The sequence below is a fragment of the Macaca mulatta genome, chromosome 5 (genome assembly GCF_049350105.2).
Source record: "Macaca mulatta isolate MMU2019108-1 chromosome 5, T2T-MMU8v2.0, whole genome shotgun sequence".
Classification (NCBI taxonomy): Eukaryota; Metazoa; Chordata; class Mammalia; order Primates; family Cercopithecidae; genus Macaca; species Macaca mulatta.
Window position 1 is genome coordinate 156,230,831 of NC_133410.1, and position 20,265 is coordinate 156,251,095.

General features: G+C 38.4%; 1 protein-coding gene across 1 annotated transcript in view; it reads right to left on the reverse strand.

The window, feature by feature from the left end:
- The window catches only part of PRMT9 (protein arginine methyltransferase 9), a 46,375-nt gene that overhangs the window by 23,344 nt on the left and 2,766 nt on the right, over positions 1-20,265 (reverse strand). Inside the window, exons 2-6 of the mRNA XM_015139309.3 lie at positions 19,305-19,453; positions 6,804-7,040; positions 6,132-6,299; positions 3,835-3,937; positions 1,750-1,856 (exon numbers count right to left, since the gene is read on the reverse strand). Coding sequence (XP_014994795.2) covers positions 1,750-1,856; positions 3,835-3,937; positions 6,132-6,299; positions 6,804-7,040; positions 19,305-19,453 — 764 coding nt within the window. The remainder of the gene's footprint in view (positions 1-1,749; positions 1,857-3,834; positions 3,938-6,131; positions 6,300-6,803; positions 7,041-19,304; positions 19,454-20,265) is intronic.

Consider the following 20,265-nt stretch of genomic DNA (forward strand, 5'->3'; position numbering starts at 1 on the left):
TCATAGTCCTCAACCCATACTGCTGAACTTTGTTTAAAAAAAAAAAAAAAGATATTGGCCTCATTCATCCAGACCTACACCTACTCAACCAAACTGTACACCCTTTTTACTTTTACAAAAGCTCCTATAGCGCTCCTACTGTAGTCAGGCACTCATTTGCTAAATAAATGAGTCAATAATGAAGTTATTCTTTTGCAAAATGTAGATACCAGCCATTTAATTTCTACTTTGCTTAGGCAAACAATATTAGTGGTCTCCTAAAGAGGAACTATTGAGGGAAGGAGTCCAGTCATGTTACAGCAAGAAATCTCAGCAAGACACAATCTAGCTTTTCTAGTGGGCAATGCAGTAAGGCATCCCTACAGCCTGAAAACTGTACATATTCTTTAACTCAGTAATTCCTTATTAAGGAATTTATCCTAAGAAAATAATAGAAACAAATCCACAAAGACATAAGTACAAAGATGTTTATCCTACTTCTTAAAAGCAGAAAAGTGGAAGCAATCCAAAAATTCTAAACTCCAATAACTACAACACCAAGAAGTTGATTTTTTAAAGTCATGAACGAAATCTATTACATGAAAAGGCTCACAAAGGAAAAGCAAATATATTTACTGAGTTTTTAAACAAAATTAAATTTACACACACATACATTTACTTACATAGAACTAATATTCAACCAGTACATTCTAATTCAGCCAATCTGCTAATTAAGTCCACTGTCTGGTTAGTGCCCTGTGTCCTACCAATCTCTAAACATTTTTACTATCTGCCTGTTACTAACATACAAAGAAAAAGAGTAAACGAATATATAACAAAGATGAAAAGTAGTTACTTACTGGTGAGGGTTTTCAAACCACTTATCAGTATGTCCTAAAATATTTATATGCTACATTTACGATTAAGTTATTGGTAGAAGCTTAGAAAGATCCTAAAATTCCATCCAGCCCAACTATAAATCATTATAGTATTAGTGAAATTTTTAAGAAAAGGGAAATTGAAGTAATTAAGACCAAAATTTATTTTCACTGTGGAATCTTTCATTCCAACTTCACCTAAAATCAGTCAGAACTTAGTATTTTTCTACATGAATCCATAACAACTAAAGAGTACTAAGTTGTATCAAAATTAATTCTCCATTAAAAAAAGAACTGGCTTTAACCATGAAGTTTCATTTAAAATAGGCAAAAAAAAAAAAAAAAAGAATAAAACCAGTGTAAGCAGCATGAATTTAAAGGTCACAAAACTACAAATCCTCACCCAAATACATATTCACTAACTTATCTCTGTAATATTCTCTTTACAATTATTATTTTTCAATATTTACTATTTAAATAGTCACTTACTGATATGGTTTGACTCCGTGTCCCCACCCAAATCTCATGTCAAATTGTAATCCCCATATGTTGAGGGAGGGGAATTGACTGGATTATGAGAACGGTTTCTTCCATGCTGTTCTCATGATAGGGAGTGAATTCTCACAAGATCTGACGGTTTTACAAATGGTAGTTTTTCCTACACTCACCCACGTGGTCTTGCGCTCTCTCTCTCTGCGCCCCCCATCCCCCTCCTCACCTGCCTGCTGCCATGTAAGACGTGCCTGCTTCCCCTTCTGCTATGTTTGTAAGTTTCCTGAGGCCTCCTCAACATTCAGAACTGTGAGTCATTTGAATGAAACTCTTTCCTTTATAAATTACCCAGTCTTGGGAGGTTCTTTATAGCAGTGTGAAAACGGACTAATACACTTACCTATGCTGTCTTCTTATCTCTGCACATTCTACTGCCATCCCAAATATAACAGCACTTGCTGGTATAACTTTCCCATACTTTTCACAATTACAACTTTCACCTTTGGTCTAAAAAAAAATAACAATAAAAATTACATTATCACATGTATTAAAAATTTGTGTGCATAATAAGCTATGAAAATATAAAAAACCTAAAAAGACAATAAGTAAGGATAAAGTAAGTTAAAAATTTTTTTTCTTCCTTAAAAAATATTTTTGGGTTGGGCACGGTGGCTCACACCTGTAATCCCAGCACTTTGGGAGGCCAAGGCAGGCGGATCACGAGGTCAGGAGATCGAGACCATCCTGACTAACACGGTGAAACCCCATCTCTACTAAAAACACAAAAAATTAGCTGGGCGTGGTGGCACGCACCTGTAGTCCCAGCTACTTGGGAGGCTGAGGCAGGAGAATCGCTTGAACCTGGGAGGCAGAGGCTGCAGTGAGCTGAGATCACACCATTGCACTCCAGCCTGGGCAACAGAGCGAGACTCCGTTCAAAAAAAATTTTTTTTAAAGTATTTTTGGCCGGGCCTGGTAGCTCACACCTGCAATTCCAGCACTTTGGAAGGCCAAGGAGAGAGGACCACTTGAGGCCAGGAGTTTGAGACCAGCCTAGGCAACATAGCAAGACCTTGTCTCTACAGAAATTTTTTGTTGTTGTTAGCCAAGTGTGGTGACATTGGGAGGCTGAGATGGGAGGGCCACTTGAGCCCAGGAGTTCCAGGTTGCAGTCAGCTAAAAAACGTGCCACTGAGCTCCTACCTGGGCAAGAGATTGAGACCCCATCTCAAAAAAACAGAATAAGTATTTTCATTGCTATATATGTATGTGTGTATATATATATATTTTCTCACAATACAAATGCAAAGGGCACAAGAAAAGAAGGAGGATGGGAGGGGTAAAGACTGTAAGTCTGCATAGAAAAAAAGACTTGGGTATGACTTTGATCAATAAATCAATATCATTACCTACTTAAAAAATAAATTGCTTGGCCAGGAGCAGTGGCTCACACCTGCAATCCCAGCACTTTGGGAGACCAAGGCAGGTGGATCACTTGAGGCCAGGAGTTTAAGACCAGCTAGGCCAACATGGTGAAACCCTGTCACTACTTCAAAAAAAAAAAATTGCTCTTTTCAACCTTTAGCAATTTTAAATCCAAATCATTTTCTGTTAATATTGAATTTTTATTACATATTAAAATCCTTTCACTGATAACACATATCATATGAACCAAATCAATGATTTGTGGGCTACAATAGAGGATTTCAATGCAAAATATAATTTGGCAATTATAAGAGTTAGTCCTGTTCAATCCATAGCCTGGGTTCAAAAGGCACCTGAAAACAGTACCAAACCAGCTATTACTATACTCCCTTCTGATAATTTGCCAAAATTCTAGGCAGTGAGGTCTGTAAGACTTAAAGTATCTCCGTTTTTCAACCCTACTCAAGAATTCCATAGTCAGTCCCTCCATAAAGTAATCTCAATTCCTAAGAATTCTTCCCTGGAGTATTTTTGCCTGTATATTTCATTCAGGCACATAATTATACATCGAATCATGTTGTTAGTAAATGTTTTTGTTTTGTTTTGTTTGAAACGGAGTTTCGCTCTTGTTGCCCAGGGTGGAGTGCAATGGCACAATCTCGACTCAATGCAACCTCCGCCTCCTGGGTTCAAGCGATTCTCCTGCCTCAGCCTCCCAAGTAGCTGGGATTACAGGCATGTGCCACCACACCCGGCTAATTTTGTATTTTGTATTTTTAGTAGAGATGGGGTTTTTCCATGTTGGTAAGGCTGTTCTCGAACTCCTGACCTCAGGTGATCCACCCACCTTGGCCTCCCAAAGTGCTACGATTACAGGCGTGAGCCACCAGGCCCAACCAGTAAATGTTTTTTGCAGAGATTTCTTTCCAACCACACTGTATGTACACCTTGGCAAAGGAAAATATATTTCATATTGCTTTGTAAATATACTAAGGATTCAATAAATCTCTGATGAAATAATGAATTCTTAATCAGTTTTAAGTATTTTCATACTGCTTACCTTTGGCTGTAAAAGTAAATGCTCCCATGCATGAATCAAACTCTCCACAATTCCTTCTCCAAATAAACCTGCATCGACAGTTTCTGTTACAACTAGGGACACTCTATAGAATGATTTTTTAAAGATATATGTAAGTAAAATATCATGCTATTATATAAAGATGTCAAAGCTGAGAGGAGAAAGGAAGAGTATATTATAGAAACAATTCATATGTAAAATGTCCTAATACTTTTAAGATCTACTACTGAATCTTGAGGAACTTTACTCAAATGCTACTTAAGCTCCTTTGTTCTCCACTGGCTCCTTCTCCTTGGTTTGGAAGATGGAGGGCGGGGGGAGGTGGGGAATGACAACCTTCGCTTGGCCTTGTTCCCTCTCCAGGTTATTTTTTCATTGCCTACATCTTCAAGAGTGGTTCATACCTTTTACCTTTACCAGTCTCTTCCTTAATGCCAAGTAAGAAGACTTCCATCTCCAACAGTCTATAAAAATATTATCTACCATCAATAACTCCCTACTTACCAAAATGAATCCTCTTTCTCAGTTATCATTTTTTTGATCTCCAAATAACACTGATTGCAGGAGAGAGCCCTCCCTCTCAAAATCTATCTCTACCTTTTATGACACTGCATCACCCATGTTTGCCTCCTACATGTTGACTGTGCCTCTCTTATCACTTCTTTTGCTTTACCCACTGCCTGAGTCTTAGAAAAAGCCTAGTCCACAGAACTCTGCTCTTCTGTCCATGCTTTCTTTCTAGAAAATTTTACTCAAAGACATACGAAAATATTTTCTCCCTTCTCTGAATTCCTTCAGCATTTATTGCCAGTATCACACATTTATGTAGCTATAAGATAAGAAAAGTTTCATGAATATTCTTTATCTTTCTATCTAGACTGTAAGTGCCTCAAGGGTAAGAATGACTTTGGTATCCTCCACAGTGCCTAGACCCAACATCTTATATACAGAAAATACCCAGTATTTATGATTGCATACACTTAGAATGTGAAAGGTGTTTCAAATCATCTAGTCCAATACCTTGAGGTCTAGACATTTGCTTAAGGTCAAAATAAATAAATAATAGTCTAATCTGGAATCCACAGCTCCTGGTTCAAAACCAACAGATCTTTCTACAACATTATCTGTGAGAAAAATGATTAAATTAAGGTAACTTTGATTCATGCCGACTCATGTCCCTCTCAAAATTCATGTTGAAGCCCTTAACCCCAAAACTGACTGTATTGAAGAAGGAAAGGCTGTGTAAAGACACAACAAGAAAGCAGCATCTGCAATCCAGGAAGAGAACCCTCACAAGAAACCAAACTAGCCAGCACCTTGATCATGATCTTCCAGTCTCCAGAACTGTGAGAAAATAAATGCCTATTGTTAAAGCTACCCAGTCTGCGGTACTTCGTTATGGCAGCCCAAGTGGAACAAGACAATTGAGGAAAATGCTTTTTCCTATAAAATGGGTATGAAATTTGCCTTAATCTAACAGGAATTTTTTCATGAGAATAAATGTAGAGACCATTCAAAACTGTAGGTACTATGTTAACATAAATACTATTATATATACATGGAAGAAGACTTTTTAAAGTCATAGTTCATATAAGGCACAAAAATATCTTCTTTCAATACAAACTGAATTGAAGTAAGATTGGAAGATAAACCCAGGAGAGATAGGCAAAGTAAGTGCTACATAAAGAAAACTTTGTCTCTAAAGTGACTAGTGTGGAACCAGATCATTTTCAAATTCCTTCTAGCTCTAAAATTCCATCACCCTTGTGATACAGATCACAGTGAGAAAACATACTAAAAAGCCAAGACTTATATTACTTATATTCAAATCATTTAAAGGACCCATGCCAAAATACACTGACAGCTGACATTTCCAAAGCTTTCATTTTAAACAAATATATTAACACAAAATGTGATAAGTCCATTGAATCTGAACTGCTTATGATTTCTTTTTAAATACAACTTTTAAGTAGTTAGTGACCACACAGGATTATCCATTTTTACAAATGAGAACACTGAAATTAACAAAGGTAAAGTAACTTGCTAAGATCAAGTTTATTTCATCCCTTGCCACAAATTTTTCACAAGATCTTTAAATATTTTTAATAAAGAATATAATTTTATTTAAATGTCTTAATAGTAAACTATTCTATCCTATATCCATATCTTTACAAAATAAGGGTTTTGTAGCATTTTGTTTGGACTAAAAGCTAGAAATATATCTTAGTTTTTTAAAAATAGAGAAGTATAAACAGTAAAATTAGTTTACATGATAATACCTTTCAGGAATATGTTTTGGAATCTCTATGTCAAGTGACTTCATATGTAAGAGTTTGATCCCTGCTTCCATCTTGTTTGCTGCCACGACATCACAGGCAAGTTCATACATGGTCTTGGATAACTCACAAGCATACACGGAATGTGCTCCAGCTTTTTTAGCAAACATGCTACAAGGGAAAAAAGTACTCCATCAAGAAAAGACAATCTACTGTATTTTCTCAAATTTTAAGGAAATGATGATGCTAAAATGTGGGGTTTTTCCTTTTATTCTTTAACACAATCATTACTCATTCTGCATTAAAAAATTAATACTCTTGTCTAGAAACAAATCATACAATAAAACATGGGATCTACTCTATTAAGACACAACTGGCATTATATCTTTAATGAATACTAACGGGCTTTAACTTAGACAACCAGATTCCACCAGAATGTTAACATAAAAAAGACTCTTAAATTCATTATTCAAAATGTCAATAATCCCAAATTTTTCTTAGCAGTTATGTCCAGTTCTTGATAAAAGTTATAGTAAAAAACATAATAGTTACATAAATAACCCTAATAAGATTATAATACTTTTAAATTCCAATGTTAAATTTTCTATATCTGCCAAAATCTTTAATTTACATTAGAATACATGTATATATCATCAAAATGCAATTACTACCAACCTTAGTATTCCAGTTCCTGCTCCAATGTCCAAAACACTTCTGGACCCCAAACAAACTGCCTTCTGGATTGCTGCATTATAAATCGTATTCCTCTTGGTGTCATTAAGCATGATAAAGTGCCAGCGTTCCACCAACCAGTTTGCAACACGATAAAAATTCTCCTTTGCATCACTGAAATCAGGGTTTAGCTTCACTGCTTTATGAAAATACCCAGCTGCTTCATCCCTAAAGCCCATTCTAGAGTAAAAAATGACAAAGACAAAATATATTCAACTATATGCTATCATACTGCAGTACCTTTGTTTACGCCAATCACCTGGCCTGGGAATCCCATGCCAGCACCCCAAATCCTGCCAACCCAAGTGCTACCTCTTTTGGGAAGTTGTCTGTGAGGAATGCAAGCCTCAGTATTTCTTTATTTTCTGAACCACTACATTTACATATTTCAGGAGACAAAAAAGTACCTGACTACGAATTACTATTATACTAACGTATAGCAGAAGATGTCACAGTCATCCTCCATTTAGCCAACTCCATTCCCTCTGTACAACACACTAATGCCTATGGCTTAGTAGGCTCCTCTCTGGGGGGGTACTGCATGCCTTTTCTCTCAGCAACTCAGTTGAACAGTCATCAAGAGTCAGTTGTATTTGCTGCCAGATCAGTTTATGTCAGTTGTACTTGCTATTATAATTACATATTTTAATTAAATATTATACTAAGTAAATAAATATGACTGCATAAAGGGAACCATTGTGCCTAAGGACACTAAGCTAAACAAATGCTCTGAAAGAAAATCAAAGGCAAGTCACTCAAAATTAAGTACTATTTAATTATAGGTGAGCAAATGAAAAACAAAACACAGGAGAACAAAACCTATCCAACCCTCTAGAACAGTGCTTCTCAAACTATCTGTAATGAAAAACCTCTCCTCCCTTTTTTCTTAATTTTTTATTTTTAAGACTAGTCAAGTGCAATACTGAGAAGGAGGGAATCCTCCCTTTCTTAAACATCTAATTGTTTGCAGATCGATACGGCTGTATTGCACACGATTCATATGGAGCTGACATATCAGATTTCAGCAGCACCCAAACTGATCTATATACTCTCTTCTGCATTAGTTTCCTGACCATAGGCTTGGATTTACAGCAATTAAATTGCTATATCCATTTCCAAACACTTACTCTCAATTTCTATACTTACCTGTCATTAACCACTAATCTGTGGGTGAGCACCAATGTGTGGACCACACATTGAACAGAACTGAGCTAGTAGAGCCCTTTTCATTCATAGTTCTTCGTAAGTACCTTTAAGCATTCTGTCAAGTTTAGATAAACTTTTTTTTTTCCTTTTTTTGAGACAGAGTTTCGCTCTTGTTGCCCAGGCTGGAGTGCAGTGGTGCAATATTGGCTCACTGCAACCTCCGCCTCCTGGGTTCAAGCAATTCTCTTGCCTCAGCCTCCTGAGTAGTTGGGATTACAGGAATGCACAACCACGCCCAGTTAATTTTGTATTTTTAGTAGAGAAGGGGTTTCTCCATGTTGGTCAGGCTGGTCACAAACTCCCAACCTCAGGTGATTCGCCCGCCTCAGGCTCCCAAAGTGCTGAGATTACAGGCATAAGCCACTGCACCTGGCTAGAGAAACTTAATCATACTATTCATTCTAGGTATGGTTTAAGCAAAAAAGACATTCTAGAAGTCCAAACAGGGGACTGCACTCTAACAAAAAGCAATGGTTCTATGTCAAATAAGAGGCACTCATGATTTAGGCGAAAATGTATATGTTTTCAGTTAACGTATGTTATTTTAAGTTATCTTGAAGGTAGAACTATCTTGATCTTATTTGCAACTACCATTGTACATAGTACAGTACCATGTACATTGTATGTAATCATTATTTGTTGTGCGACTAACTCAGCAATGGGTATTAAACACACCCCTAATAATTTCCTGGGTTTGTACTTCCCTTAGGTTTGATATTTAATACATCACCAGTTTCCTTAAGCTGAAATTCTAATCTAAAAAATATATAATCTACTCCATTAAAGCATATCTCATTGAAAGACCCAACATGTGTGTCCATAATATCAGAGAAGTATAAGAACGCCAGGAGGGGGCGCCCAAGATGGCCGAATAGAACAGCTCCAGCCTCCAGCTCTCAGCATGAGCAACACAGAAGACAGGTGATTTCTGTATTTTCAACTGAGCTTTGAAGAGAGCAGTGGTTCTCCCAGCACGGAGGTTGAGATCTAAGAACGGACAGACTGTCTATTCAAGTGGGTCCCTGAGCCCTGAGTAGCCTAACTGGGAGATATCCCCCACTAGGTGCAGACCGACACCTCACACCTCACACAGTTGGGTACCTCTCTGAGACGAAGCTTCCAGAGCAAGAATCAGACAGCAACACTTGCTGTTCAGCAATATTCTATCTTCTGCAGCCTCCGCTGCTGATACCCAGGCAAACAGGGTCTGGAGTGGACCTCAAGCAAACTCCAACAGACCTGCAGCTGAGGGTCCTGACTGTTAGAAGGAAAACTAACAAACAGAAAGGACACCCACACCAAAACCCTATCAGTACGTCACCATCATCAAAGACCAAAGGCAGAGAAAACCACAAAGATGGTGAAAAAGCAGTGCAGAAAAGCTGGATATTCAAAAAATCAGAGCGCATCTCCCCCTCCAAAGGAACGCAGCTCATCACCAGCAACCGAACAAAGCTGGACGGAGAATGACTTTGACGAGTTGAGAGAAGAAGGCTTCAGTCGATCAAACTTCTCAGAGCTATAGGAGGAACGACATACCCAGTGCAAAGAAACTAAAAACCTTGAAAAAAGAATGGATGAATGGATAACTAGAATAATCAATGTAGAGAAGACCATAAAAGGACTGACAGAGATGAAAAACATGACACGAGAACTACGTGACAAATGCACAAACTTCAGTAACCAAGTCAATCAAATGGAAGAAAGATAATCAGTGATTGAAGATCAAATGAATGAAATGAAGCGAGAAGAGAAGTGTAGAGAAAAAAGAGTAAAAAGAAATGAACAAAGCCTCCAAGACATATGGGATTATGTGAAAAGACCAAATCTACGTCTGATTGGGGTGCCTGAAAGTGACGGGGAAAATGGAACCAAGCTGGAAAACACTCTGCAAGATATCATCCAGGAGAACGTCCCCAACCTAGTAAGGCAGGCCAACATTCAAATTCAGGAAATACAGAGAACGCCACAAAGATACTCCTCGAGAAGAGCAACTCCAAGACACATAATTGTCAGATTCACCAAAGTTGAAATGAAGAAAAAAATGTTAAGTGCAGCCAGAGAGAAAGGTTGGGTTACCCACAAAGGGAAGCCCATCAGAATAACAGCAGATCTCTCGGCAGAAACTCTACAAGCCAGAAGAGAGTGGGGGCCAATATTCAACTTTCTTAAAGAAAAGAATTTTCAACCCAGAATTTCATATCCAGCCAAACTAAGTTTCATAAGTGAAGGAGAAATAAAATCCTTTACAGACAAGTAAATGCTTAGAGATTTTGTCACCACGAGGCCTGCCCTACAAGAGATCCTGAAGGAAGCACTAAACATGGAAAGGAACAACCAGTATCAGCCATTGCAAAAACATGCCAAAATGTAAAGACCATCGAGGCTAGGAAGAAACTGCATCAACTAACGAGCAAAATAACCAGCTAATAGCATAATGACAGGATCAAGTTTACACATAACAATATTAACCTTAAATGTAAATGGACTAAATGGTCCAATTAAAAGACACAGACTGGTAAATTGGATAGAGTCAAGACCCATCAGTTTGCTGTATTCAGGAGACCCATCTCACATGCAGAGACACACATAGGCTCAAAATAAAGCAATGGAGGAAGATCTACCAAGCAAATGGAAAACAAAAAAAAAGCAGGGGTTGCAATCCTAGTCTCTGATAAAACAGACTTTAAACCATCAAAGATCAAAAGAGACAAAGGCGGCCATTACATAATGGTAAAGGGATCAATTCAACAGGAAGAGATAACTATCCTAAATATGTATGCACCCAATACAGGAGCACCCAGATTCATAAAGCAAGTCCTTAGAGACTTACAAAGAGACTTAGACTCCCATACAATAATAATGGGAGACTTTGACACCCCACTGTCAACATTAGACAGATCAAGGAGACAGAAAGTTAACAAGGATATCCAGGAATTGAACTCAACTCTGCACCAAGCGGACCTAATAGACATCTACCGAAATCTCCACCCCAAATCAACAGAATATACATTCTTCTCAGCACCACATCACACTTCTTCCAAAATTGACCACATAGTTGGAAGTAAAGCACTCCTCAGCAAATGTATAAGAACAGAAATCATAACAAACTGTCTCTCAGACCACAGTGCAATCAAACTAGAACTCAGGATTAAGAAACTCAATCAAAACCGCTCAACTACATGGAAACTGAACAACCTGCTCCTAAATGACTACTGGGTACATAACGAAATGAAGGCAGAAATAAACATGTTCTTTGAAACCAACGATAACAGAGATACAACATACCAGAATCTCTGGGACACATTTAAAGCAGTGTGTAGAGGGAAATTTATAGCACTAAATGCCCGCAAGAGAAAGCAGGAAAGATCTAAAATGACACCCTAACATCACAATTAAAAGAACTAGAGAAGCAAGAGCAAACACATTCAAAAGCTAGCAGAAGGAAAGAAATAACTAAGATCAGAGCAGAACTGAAGGAGACAGAGACACAAAAACCCGTCCAAAACATCAATGAATCCAGGAGTTGGTTTTTTGAAAAGATCAGCAAAATTGATAGACCACTAGCAAGACTAATAAAGAAGAAAAGAGAGAAGATCAAATAGATGCAATAAAAAATGATAAAGGGGATATCACCAACCCCACAGAAATACAAACTACCATCACAGAATACTATAAACACCTCTACGCAAATTAACTAGAAGAACTGGATAATTTCCTGGACAGTCACACACTCCCAAGACTGACCCAGGAAGAAGTTGAATCCCTGAATAGACCAATAGCAGGCTCTGAAATTGAGGCAATAATTAATAGCTTATCAACCAAAAAAAGTCCAGGACCAGACGGATTCACAGCCGAATTCTACCAGAGGTACAAGAAGGAGCTGGTACCATTCCTTCTGAAACTATTCTAATCAATAGAAAAAGAAGGAATCCTCCCTAACTCATTTTACAAGGCCAATATCATCCTGATACCAAAGCCTGGCAGAGACACAACAAAAAAAGAGAATTTTAGACCAATATCCTTGATGAACATTGATGAAAAATTCCTCAGTAAAATACTGGCAAACCGAATCCAGCAGCAGCACATCAAAAAGCTTATCCACCATGATCAAGTGGGCTTCATCCCTGGGATGCAAGGCTGGTTCAACATATGCAAATCAATAAATGTAATCCAGCATATAAACAGAACTAAAGACAAAAACCACATGATTATCTCAATAGATGCAGAAAAGGTCTTTGACAAAATTCAACAGCCCTTCATGCTAAAAACTCTCAATAAATTCGGTATTGATGGAACGTATTTCAAAATAATAAGAGCTATTTATGACAAACCTACAACCAATATCATACTGAATGGGCAAAAACTGGAAAAATTCCCTTTGAAAACTGGCACAAGACAGGGATGCCCTCTCTCACCACTCCTATTCAACATAGTGTTGGAAGTTCTGGCTAGGGCAATCAGGCAAGAGAAAGAAATCAAGGGTATTCAGTTAGGAAAAGAAGAAGTCAAATTGTCCCTCTTTGCAGATGACATGATTGTATATTTAGAAAACCCCATCATCTCAGCCCAAAATCTCCTTAAGCTGATAAGCAACTTCAGCAAAGTCTCAGGATATAAAATCAATGTGCAAAAATCACAAGCATTCTTATACACCAGTAACAGACAGAGAGCCAAATCATGAATGAACTCCCATTCACAATAGCTTCAAAGAGAATAAAATACCTGGGAATCCAACTTACAAGGGATGTAAAGGACCTCTTCAAGGAGAACCACTGCTCAGTGAAATAAAACAGAACACAAACAAATGAAAGAATATACCATACTCATGGATAGGAAGAATCAATATTGTGAAAATGGCCATACTTCCCAAGGTGATTTATAGATTCAATGCCATCCCCATTAAGCTACCAATGACTTTCTTCACAGAATTGGAAAAAAACTGCTTTAAAGTTCATATGGAACCAAAAAAGACCTCGCATTGCCAGGACAATCCTAAGCCAAAAGAACAAAGCTGGAGGCATCACACTACCTGACTTCAAACTATACTACAAGGCTACAGTAACCAAAACAGCATGGTACTGGCACCAAAAGAGAGATATAGACCAATGGAACAGAACAGAGCCCTCAGAAATAATACCACACATCTACAGCTATCTGATCTTTGACAAACCTGACAAAAACAAGAAATGGGGAAACGATTTCCTATTTAATAAATGGTGCTGGGAAAATTGGCTAGCCATAAGTAGAAAGCTGAAACTGGATCCTTTCCTTACTCCTTATACAAAAATTAATTCAAGATGGATTAGAGACTTAAATGTCAGACCTAAAACCATAAAAACCCTAGAAGAAAACTTAGGCAATACCATTCAGGACATAGGCATGGGCAAGGACTTCATGTCTAAAACACCAAAAGCAACAGCAACAAAAGCCAAAATTGACAAATGGGATCTCATTAAACTAAAGAGCTTCTGCATAGCGAAAGAAACTACCATCAGAGTGAACAGGCAACCTACAGAATGGGGGAAAATTTTTGCAATCTACTCATCTGACAAAGGGCTAATATCCAGAACCTATAAAGAACTCAAAGAAATTTACAAGAAAAAAACACCATCAAAAAGTGGGCAAAGGATATGAACAGACACTTCTCAAAAGAAGACATTCATACAGCCAACAGACACATGAAAAAATGCTCATCATCACTGGCCATCAGAGAAACGCAAATCAAAACCACAATGAGATACCATCATTAAAAAATCAGGAAACAACAGGTGCTGGAGAGGATGTGGAGAAATAGGAACACTTTTACACTGTTGGTGGGACTGTAAACTAGTTCAACCATTGTGGAAAACAGTGTGGCGATTCCTCAAGGATCTAGAACTAGAAATACCATTTAACTCAGCCATCCCATTACTGGGGATATACCCAAATGATTATAAATCATGCTGCTATAAAGACACATGCACACGTATGTTTATTGCAGCACTATTCACAATAGCAAAGACTTGGAATCAACCCAAATGTCCATCAGTGACAGACTGGATTAAGAAAATGTGGCACATATACACCATGAAATACTATGCAGCCATTAAAAAGAATGAGTTCGTGTCCTTTGTAGGGACATAGATGCAGCTGGAAACCATCATTCTCAGCAAACTATCGCAGGAACAGAAAACCAAACACCGCATGTTCTCACTCATAGGTGGGAATAGAACAATGAGATCACTTGGACACAGGAAGGGAAACAAGAAGGGGGAAGGGGGAAGGAGGAGGGATAGCATTAGGAGATATACCTAATGTAAATGACAAGTTAATGGGTGCAGTACACCAACATGACACATGTATACATACGTAACAAACCTGCAAGTTGTGCACATGTACCCTAGAACTTAAAGTATAATAATAATAATAATAAAATGCCAGAATGCCCTTTTTCTTTTAACTAGGAAAAACACTATCTTCTTGATTAGCAATTTAAATACATTTTGTTTAAATCTGACGCTACTAGACTAACAAAAGGTTGTGAAGTTGAGATACTCCAGACAAACTTTATTACACAAATAAGTGTCAGGAGAAGCAGCTATCATTTACTTTGGAAATATTTTTCTCCTGGAACAGATTCTTTCGGTGGGGTGTAAACGATATGCTATTTTTGACCAGAAAAGGAGTATAAAACAAAAACACCAAGAACCATTGTAAGTCAAGAACGAAGGTAAATTCTATAGCAAAAGCCACATTCACACTATCACGAATTCTGAACTGCTACTATCCAAATTAAAAATTTTGCTTAGTTACATCTCCCCAAATCAAACTAATACCAAGGATTTTTTATCGTAATGACTGGTAACTGCTCAGACTAATGTCCTACAACAACAGGTCACCAAAAGTTACAATCTGCCAAAAGTATGTAAGAGTTCCACTTTTCTGTCAAATTGAGTTTATCCTGAAACGTAAGTCTTGGAATGTTATGATCACCATATGTGTATAATCTGGAAATATAATTGAATCCTATAGAGTAACTCTCATTATATAAACAACAAAAGAAAACTTTGGAATTAAAATATAGATTTTTTTAAACTAATTTGAGGAGATTATTCATAAAAAAGATTTTTAAAAATCTTTTAAAACAAATTTCATTTAAGTGGAAAGAGGTTGCTAATTTGTAGAAAATGGATGCTGTAGCTGATCAGGTTAGCTGTTAACATGAACAAGTAACCCTCATTTGATTATCTGCCTTATTTTTCTACTTATTAACATACTCTACAATTAAAAATTATCAAGTATTTGTTTTTTAAAGGAGAATTCATTGTCACTCCCTAGGCCATGTTAATTAAGACTGTTAAAATGCCTTGCAGTTACATTACTGAGACTAGCTAATAAAGTTTGGCAAAGTATTTCTTATATAGAACTTTTCATTGAATAGAACTTAATAGAACTTGGCTGGGCGTGGTGGCTCATGCCTTTGGGCGCCACTTTGGGAGGTCAAGGCAGGTGGATCACTAGAGGTCAGGAGGTTGAGACTATTCTGGGCAACATGGTGAAACCCCATCTCTACTAAGAATACAAAAATTAGCTGGGCGTGGTGGCTTGCACCTGTAATCCCAGCTACTCTGGAGGCTGAGGCATGAGAATTGCTTGAACCTGGGAGGCAAAGGTTGCAGTGAGCTGAGATCCTGCCACTGCACTCCAGCCTGGGTGACAGAGCAAGACTCCACCTCAAAAAAAAAAAAAAAAAAAAAAAAACTTAATATACCCAAATAAGGAAAAGAATGATACTAGAGAACAATTATTGAACATGTAAAGGGATCTTTCTATATAAAATAGGACATTATAATCATGTTTCCTAAATAAGAATTCTCCCACTATTTTCTACAAGGCTGTGAAATTAGATGTATTAAAACAAACCCAAAATAAAAATTTTTTGTTTTCACCAGTTTTTCCTAATTATAAAGTTTCTATGGAGAGTACACAGAAATTCCAATGAAGAAAAAAGCTGTTCTATGAAAAAGTTACATTTCATTTACAAAAACACTTATGTATACATAAGGAACTCACTACTACTTTGTTTAAATTTATTGTGCAGCCTCAACAGAAAGTCATTCTGTCTTGACAGGTAAGAATTTTTTTTTTGTTTTTTTTTTGAGATGGAGTCTTGCACCCAGGCTGGAGTGCAGTTGTGCGATTTTGGCTCACTGCAACCTCCACCTCCCAGATTCAAGCGATTCTCCTACCTCAGCCTCCCGAGTAGCTAGGACTACAGACATGTGCCACCATACCCAGCTACTTTTTGTATTTTTTTTAGTAGAAACAGGGTTTCACTATGTTGGCCAGGCTGGTCTCGAACTCCTGACCTCAAATGATCTGCCTGCTTCGGCCTCCCAAAGTGCTGGGAATACAGGCATGAGCCACCACACCCAGACTAGAATTTTTTCAAATAAGCAATTGTTAACAAAAAGTTCTACACATCAAATCTCAAAATTTTCTTCTGAGGAGAGACATATGATTAAAAATTGTAATACATATTCATACAACTTATTGCGAATGACCATATAAAGAGTTTACATTAATTATCACAGAGGAGTACATTTGTCAGGTTAATGATCCATGTTCTTCTTAAAAGTTATTTATAAAACATTATTTCTCCACACAGAAAAAAAAGCATAATAAACAATGAGTTATTACTCACTGTACAGTCCAGTGAGCCACTCAAGGGCCCCGTGGGCACCAGAGACAAAGGTAGCAGATTGATTAACAGCTGAGGAACTCAAGATACGTTTAGTAAGAGAAATTCTGTGGTCACTTAGGAATTTTGTAGTTCAGTATTCATAATATTAAGGTTTTTTTCAGCTGGATGTGATTTGAGGGAAAGAGAAAGCAATTAGTGAGGAAATGCATGAAAATACCTAAAAGGAACATTTAAAATGAGATTCATTAACTAAATTCCTAGGAATGTGAGCACTGTCACTTTCAAACTTGGCAGAACCATGCTCAGTCCCCATTACTCTGAAACTTTCAAACTCAGAAGCAATGTTAACCTTTCATTTTATTTCCTATACTTTCACAGAATTCTTCATGCACATGAACTAGTATGCAGAAAGAGTTAACATAGCAGGGGGCTGACTGCCATACTTTGAAAGGCCTGGTTACAAAAGTGTCCCTTGGCTGGCATCTGGGAATTTGGATTTGGGGAGGGTTCTCACTATCCTAACTGGTAGTGTGCCTAAACTGATTATACAAACAATGCAGTTTATGCTGAACACCTGACCTGCTTTTCTTCAGGGAATCTAAAATTTTAGTATATGCCAGACAGAGGGTACCTAAGTGTGCAGCTCCCAGTAAAAACCCTAGGCACTGAGCCTCTAATGAGTTTCACTGGTTGGCAACATTTCACGTGTGTTGTCATAACTCACTGGGGGAATGAAGTGCATCTTGTGTGACTTCAGTAAAAGAAGAACTTTGGAGGCTTGCACCTGGTTTTCCTTTACACTTTGCCCAATACACATTTACCCTTTGCAAATTTTGCTTTGCATCCGTTCACAGTAATACACAAGAGCCATGCCTAGGACTATATGGTGAGGCCTGTGAGCCCCTCTAGCAAATCAGCAAATCTGGGAGTGGTTCCAAGACTCCCAACATATAAGTTATCAACTTATTGCCAAATTCACCCTTTTTTACCTGCTCTGTGAAAAATGTATCTGGCCCTTTAATATTCTCCCACCAGTTGGCACAACGGTAAGCTTTGTTGGTAAAAAGTGTGGAGAGGCCGGGTGTGGTGGCTCAAGTCTGTAATCCCAGCCCTTTGGGAGGCCGAGGCCAGAGGATCGCTTGAGCCCAGGAGTTCCCGACCAGCCTGGGCAACAACATGGCAAAATCCTGTCTCTACAAAAAAGACAAAAAATTAGCCAGGTGTGGTGGCACGTACTGCAATCCCAGCTACTGGTGTGCAAGTGAGGGGCGCTGAGGTGGGAAGATCACCAGAGCCTGGGAGGTCAAGGTTGCAGTGAGCCATGATGGTGCTACTGCACTCCAACCTGAGTAACACAGTGACACACTGTCTCAGAAAAAAAGTGCTAGAGGCCAGGTGTGGTGGCTCACACCTGTAATCCCAGCACTTTGGGAGGCTGAGGCGGGTGGATTGCTTGAGGTCAGGAGTTCGAGCCTGGCCAACATGGTGAAACCCTGTCTCTACTAAAAATACAAAAAGTAGCCAGTTGGGGTGGCAGGCGCCTGTAATCCCAGCTTCTCAGGAAGCTGAGGCACGAGAATCACTTAAACCCAGAAGGTGGAGGTTGCAGTGAGCTGAGATCACGCCACTTCACTCCAGCCTGGGTTACAAAGTGAGACTCTGTCAAAAAAAAAACGAAAAGTGCTGGAGAGACACTGTAGGAAGAAAGGGTTTTGCTTCCGGATTCCAGTGTGCTTAGGGCTTCTCTAAAACCAAGCTCCTGAAACGCATGGCAGCTAGCAGCATCCAAGAGTCAGTAGCTTCCCCAAGGCCCCTTACCCTACTACATGGTTTTGTAATGGAGTACCTCTGATGAGATACTTCCCCATGAGGCTTTCTCTGGCACCCCAGCACCCCAAATGGCAAAACTATAGCCAGTTCCAGAAAACAAATTTACAAGAAGTTCCCTGGCAAGGCACTACAGTGACTTTTCTGCCATCCTGAGAAGCACAGCTGTGCCCTCTTCAATAAGGTATAGAACTCAGCCCAGTGAGGGGAACTCTTCCTTGGATACTCTTACTCCTAGGGGCAGTGGCTATTATGTAGTACATTACATAATATTAAAACTGTTATGATATTATATATCTGCTATTCTTTTCAGTTCTCCTTACTTAATAATTCTCTATATTAAACTTTCCCTATTAAAATTACTGTATGACTTATCCCTATCCAGACTAATACAGAATCTTTTTTTTTTTTTTTTGAGAGTCTCGCTCTGTTGCCCAGGCTGGAGTGCAGTGGCACAATCTCGGCTCACTACAAGCTCTGCCTCCCGGGTTCATGCCATTCTCCTGCCTCAGCCTCCCAAATAGCTGGGACTACAGGCGCCCGCCACCACGTCCAGATAATTTTTTGTATTTTTAGTAGAGACGAAGTTTCACCGTGGTCTCGATCTCCTGACCTCATGATTCCCCCACCTCGGCCTCCCAAAGTGCTGGGATTACAGGTGTGAGCCACCACGCCTGCCCAATACAGAATAATTCTTAACAAGTAATACTAAAATCACTACAAACCTGAAGAGATGCTCCCCCATACTATTGCAAATCACTTCATCATCAGGAAACAGTTCCAAGGCCTGCTCATAGCAACCAAGTAAGTCTTGTATCCGATTGAGAGCATCAAGCTCTTCAGCCCATCTGAAAAGTGTGTACTGAAAAGTTTCCTTTACAAATAAGAAAAAAATATGAATTAGTCAATAACATAACAGATGAAAGAATATATAACATTAGTTGAAGATTCCAAGCAACAGAACTTAATTACTATTGAACGATCACCTTCAATTTCATTTAGCTTTAGTAGGCACTGTTTTCTAAACAAGTGCACAAATGAATGAATTTTACCACCTACATGGCCATAATAAGCAGAATTAGTCTGACCACTCTCTAAACTCCCTCCATTCTTAGATGCTGTATCACACTCTCCTTATTCTCCAGCTGCCTCATTTTTGTGGGTTCCTGTGTTTTTAGAGTTTGTCCTTGGCTCTCTTCTTTTTTCTCTCATCCATCCCTAATGCATTTATTATCACCCATGTGTTGACGGATGCTACGTTTACATCTCTAGTCAAGACCTTCTCTTCTGAACCTCAGACTCATAGATACAACTTCCTAATAGTCATTTCAACCAGGCAATGGATCTCCAGCCATTCCGAATGTAGACAACTAAATTATTTCCTGAACAATCCTTGTGCAAAGAACTGAGGCAACATAAATCTTGTTCTTATCCTCACAGAGGCCCTATAGAGAGAAATTTAACATAAAATTTTGGAAAAGTTCAAAATGTCCTAAACTGAACTCATCATATTCCTCTGATACAAGACATAAGATTAAGATACCACTCAACCTCAAACCATAAAATCACCTTATAATGGTACCTTAACTCCACATACACTGTTTCAAACCTAGCCAATGCTCTCTCAATATCTTTAAATCTGTTACCTCCTCTCCATCCCACAGTTACAACCTAATCTGGCCCTTC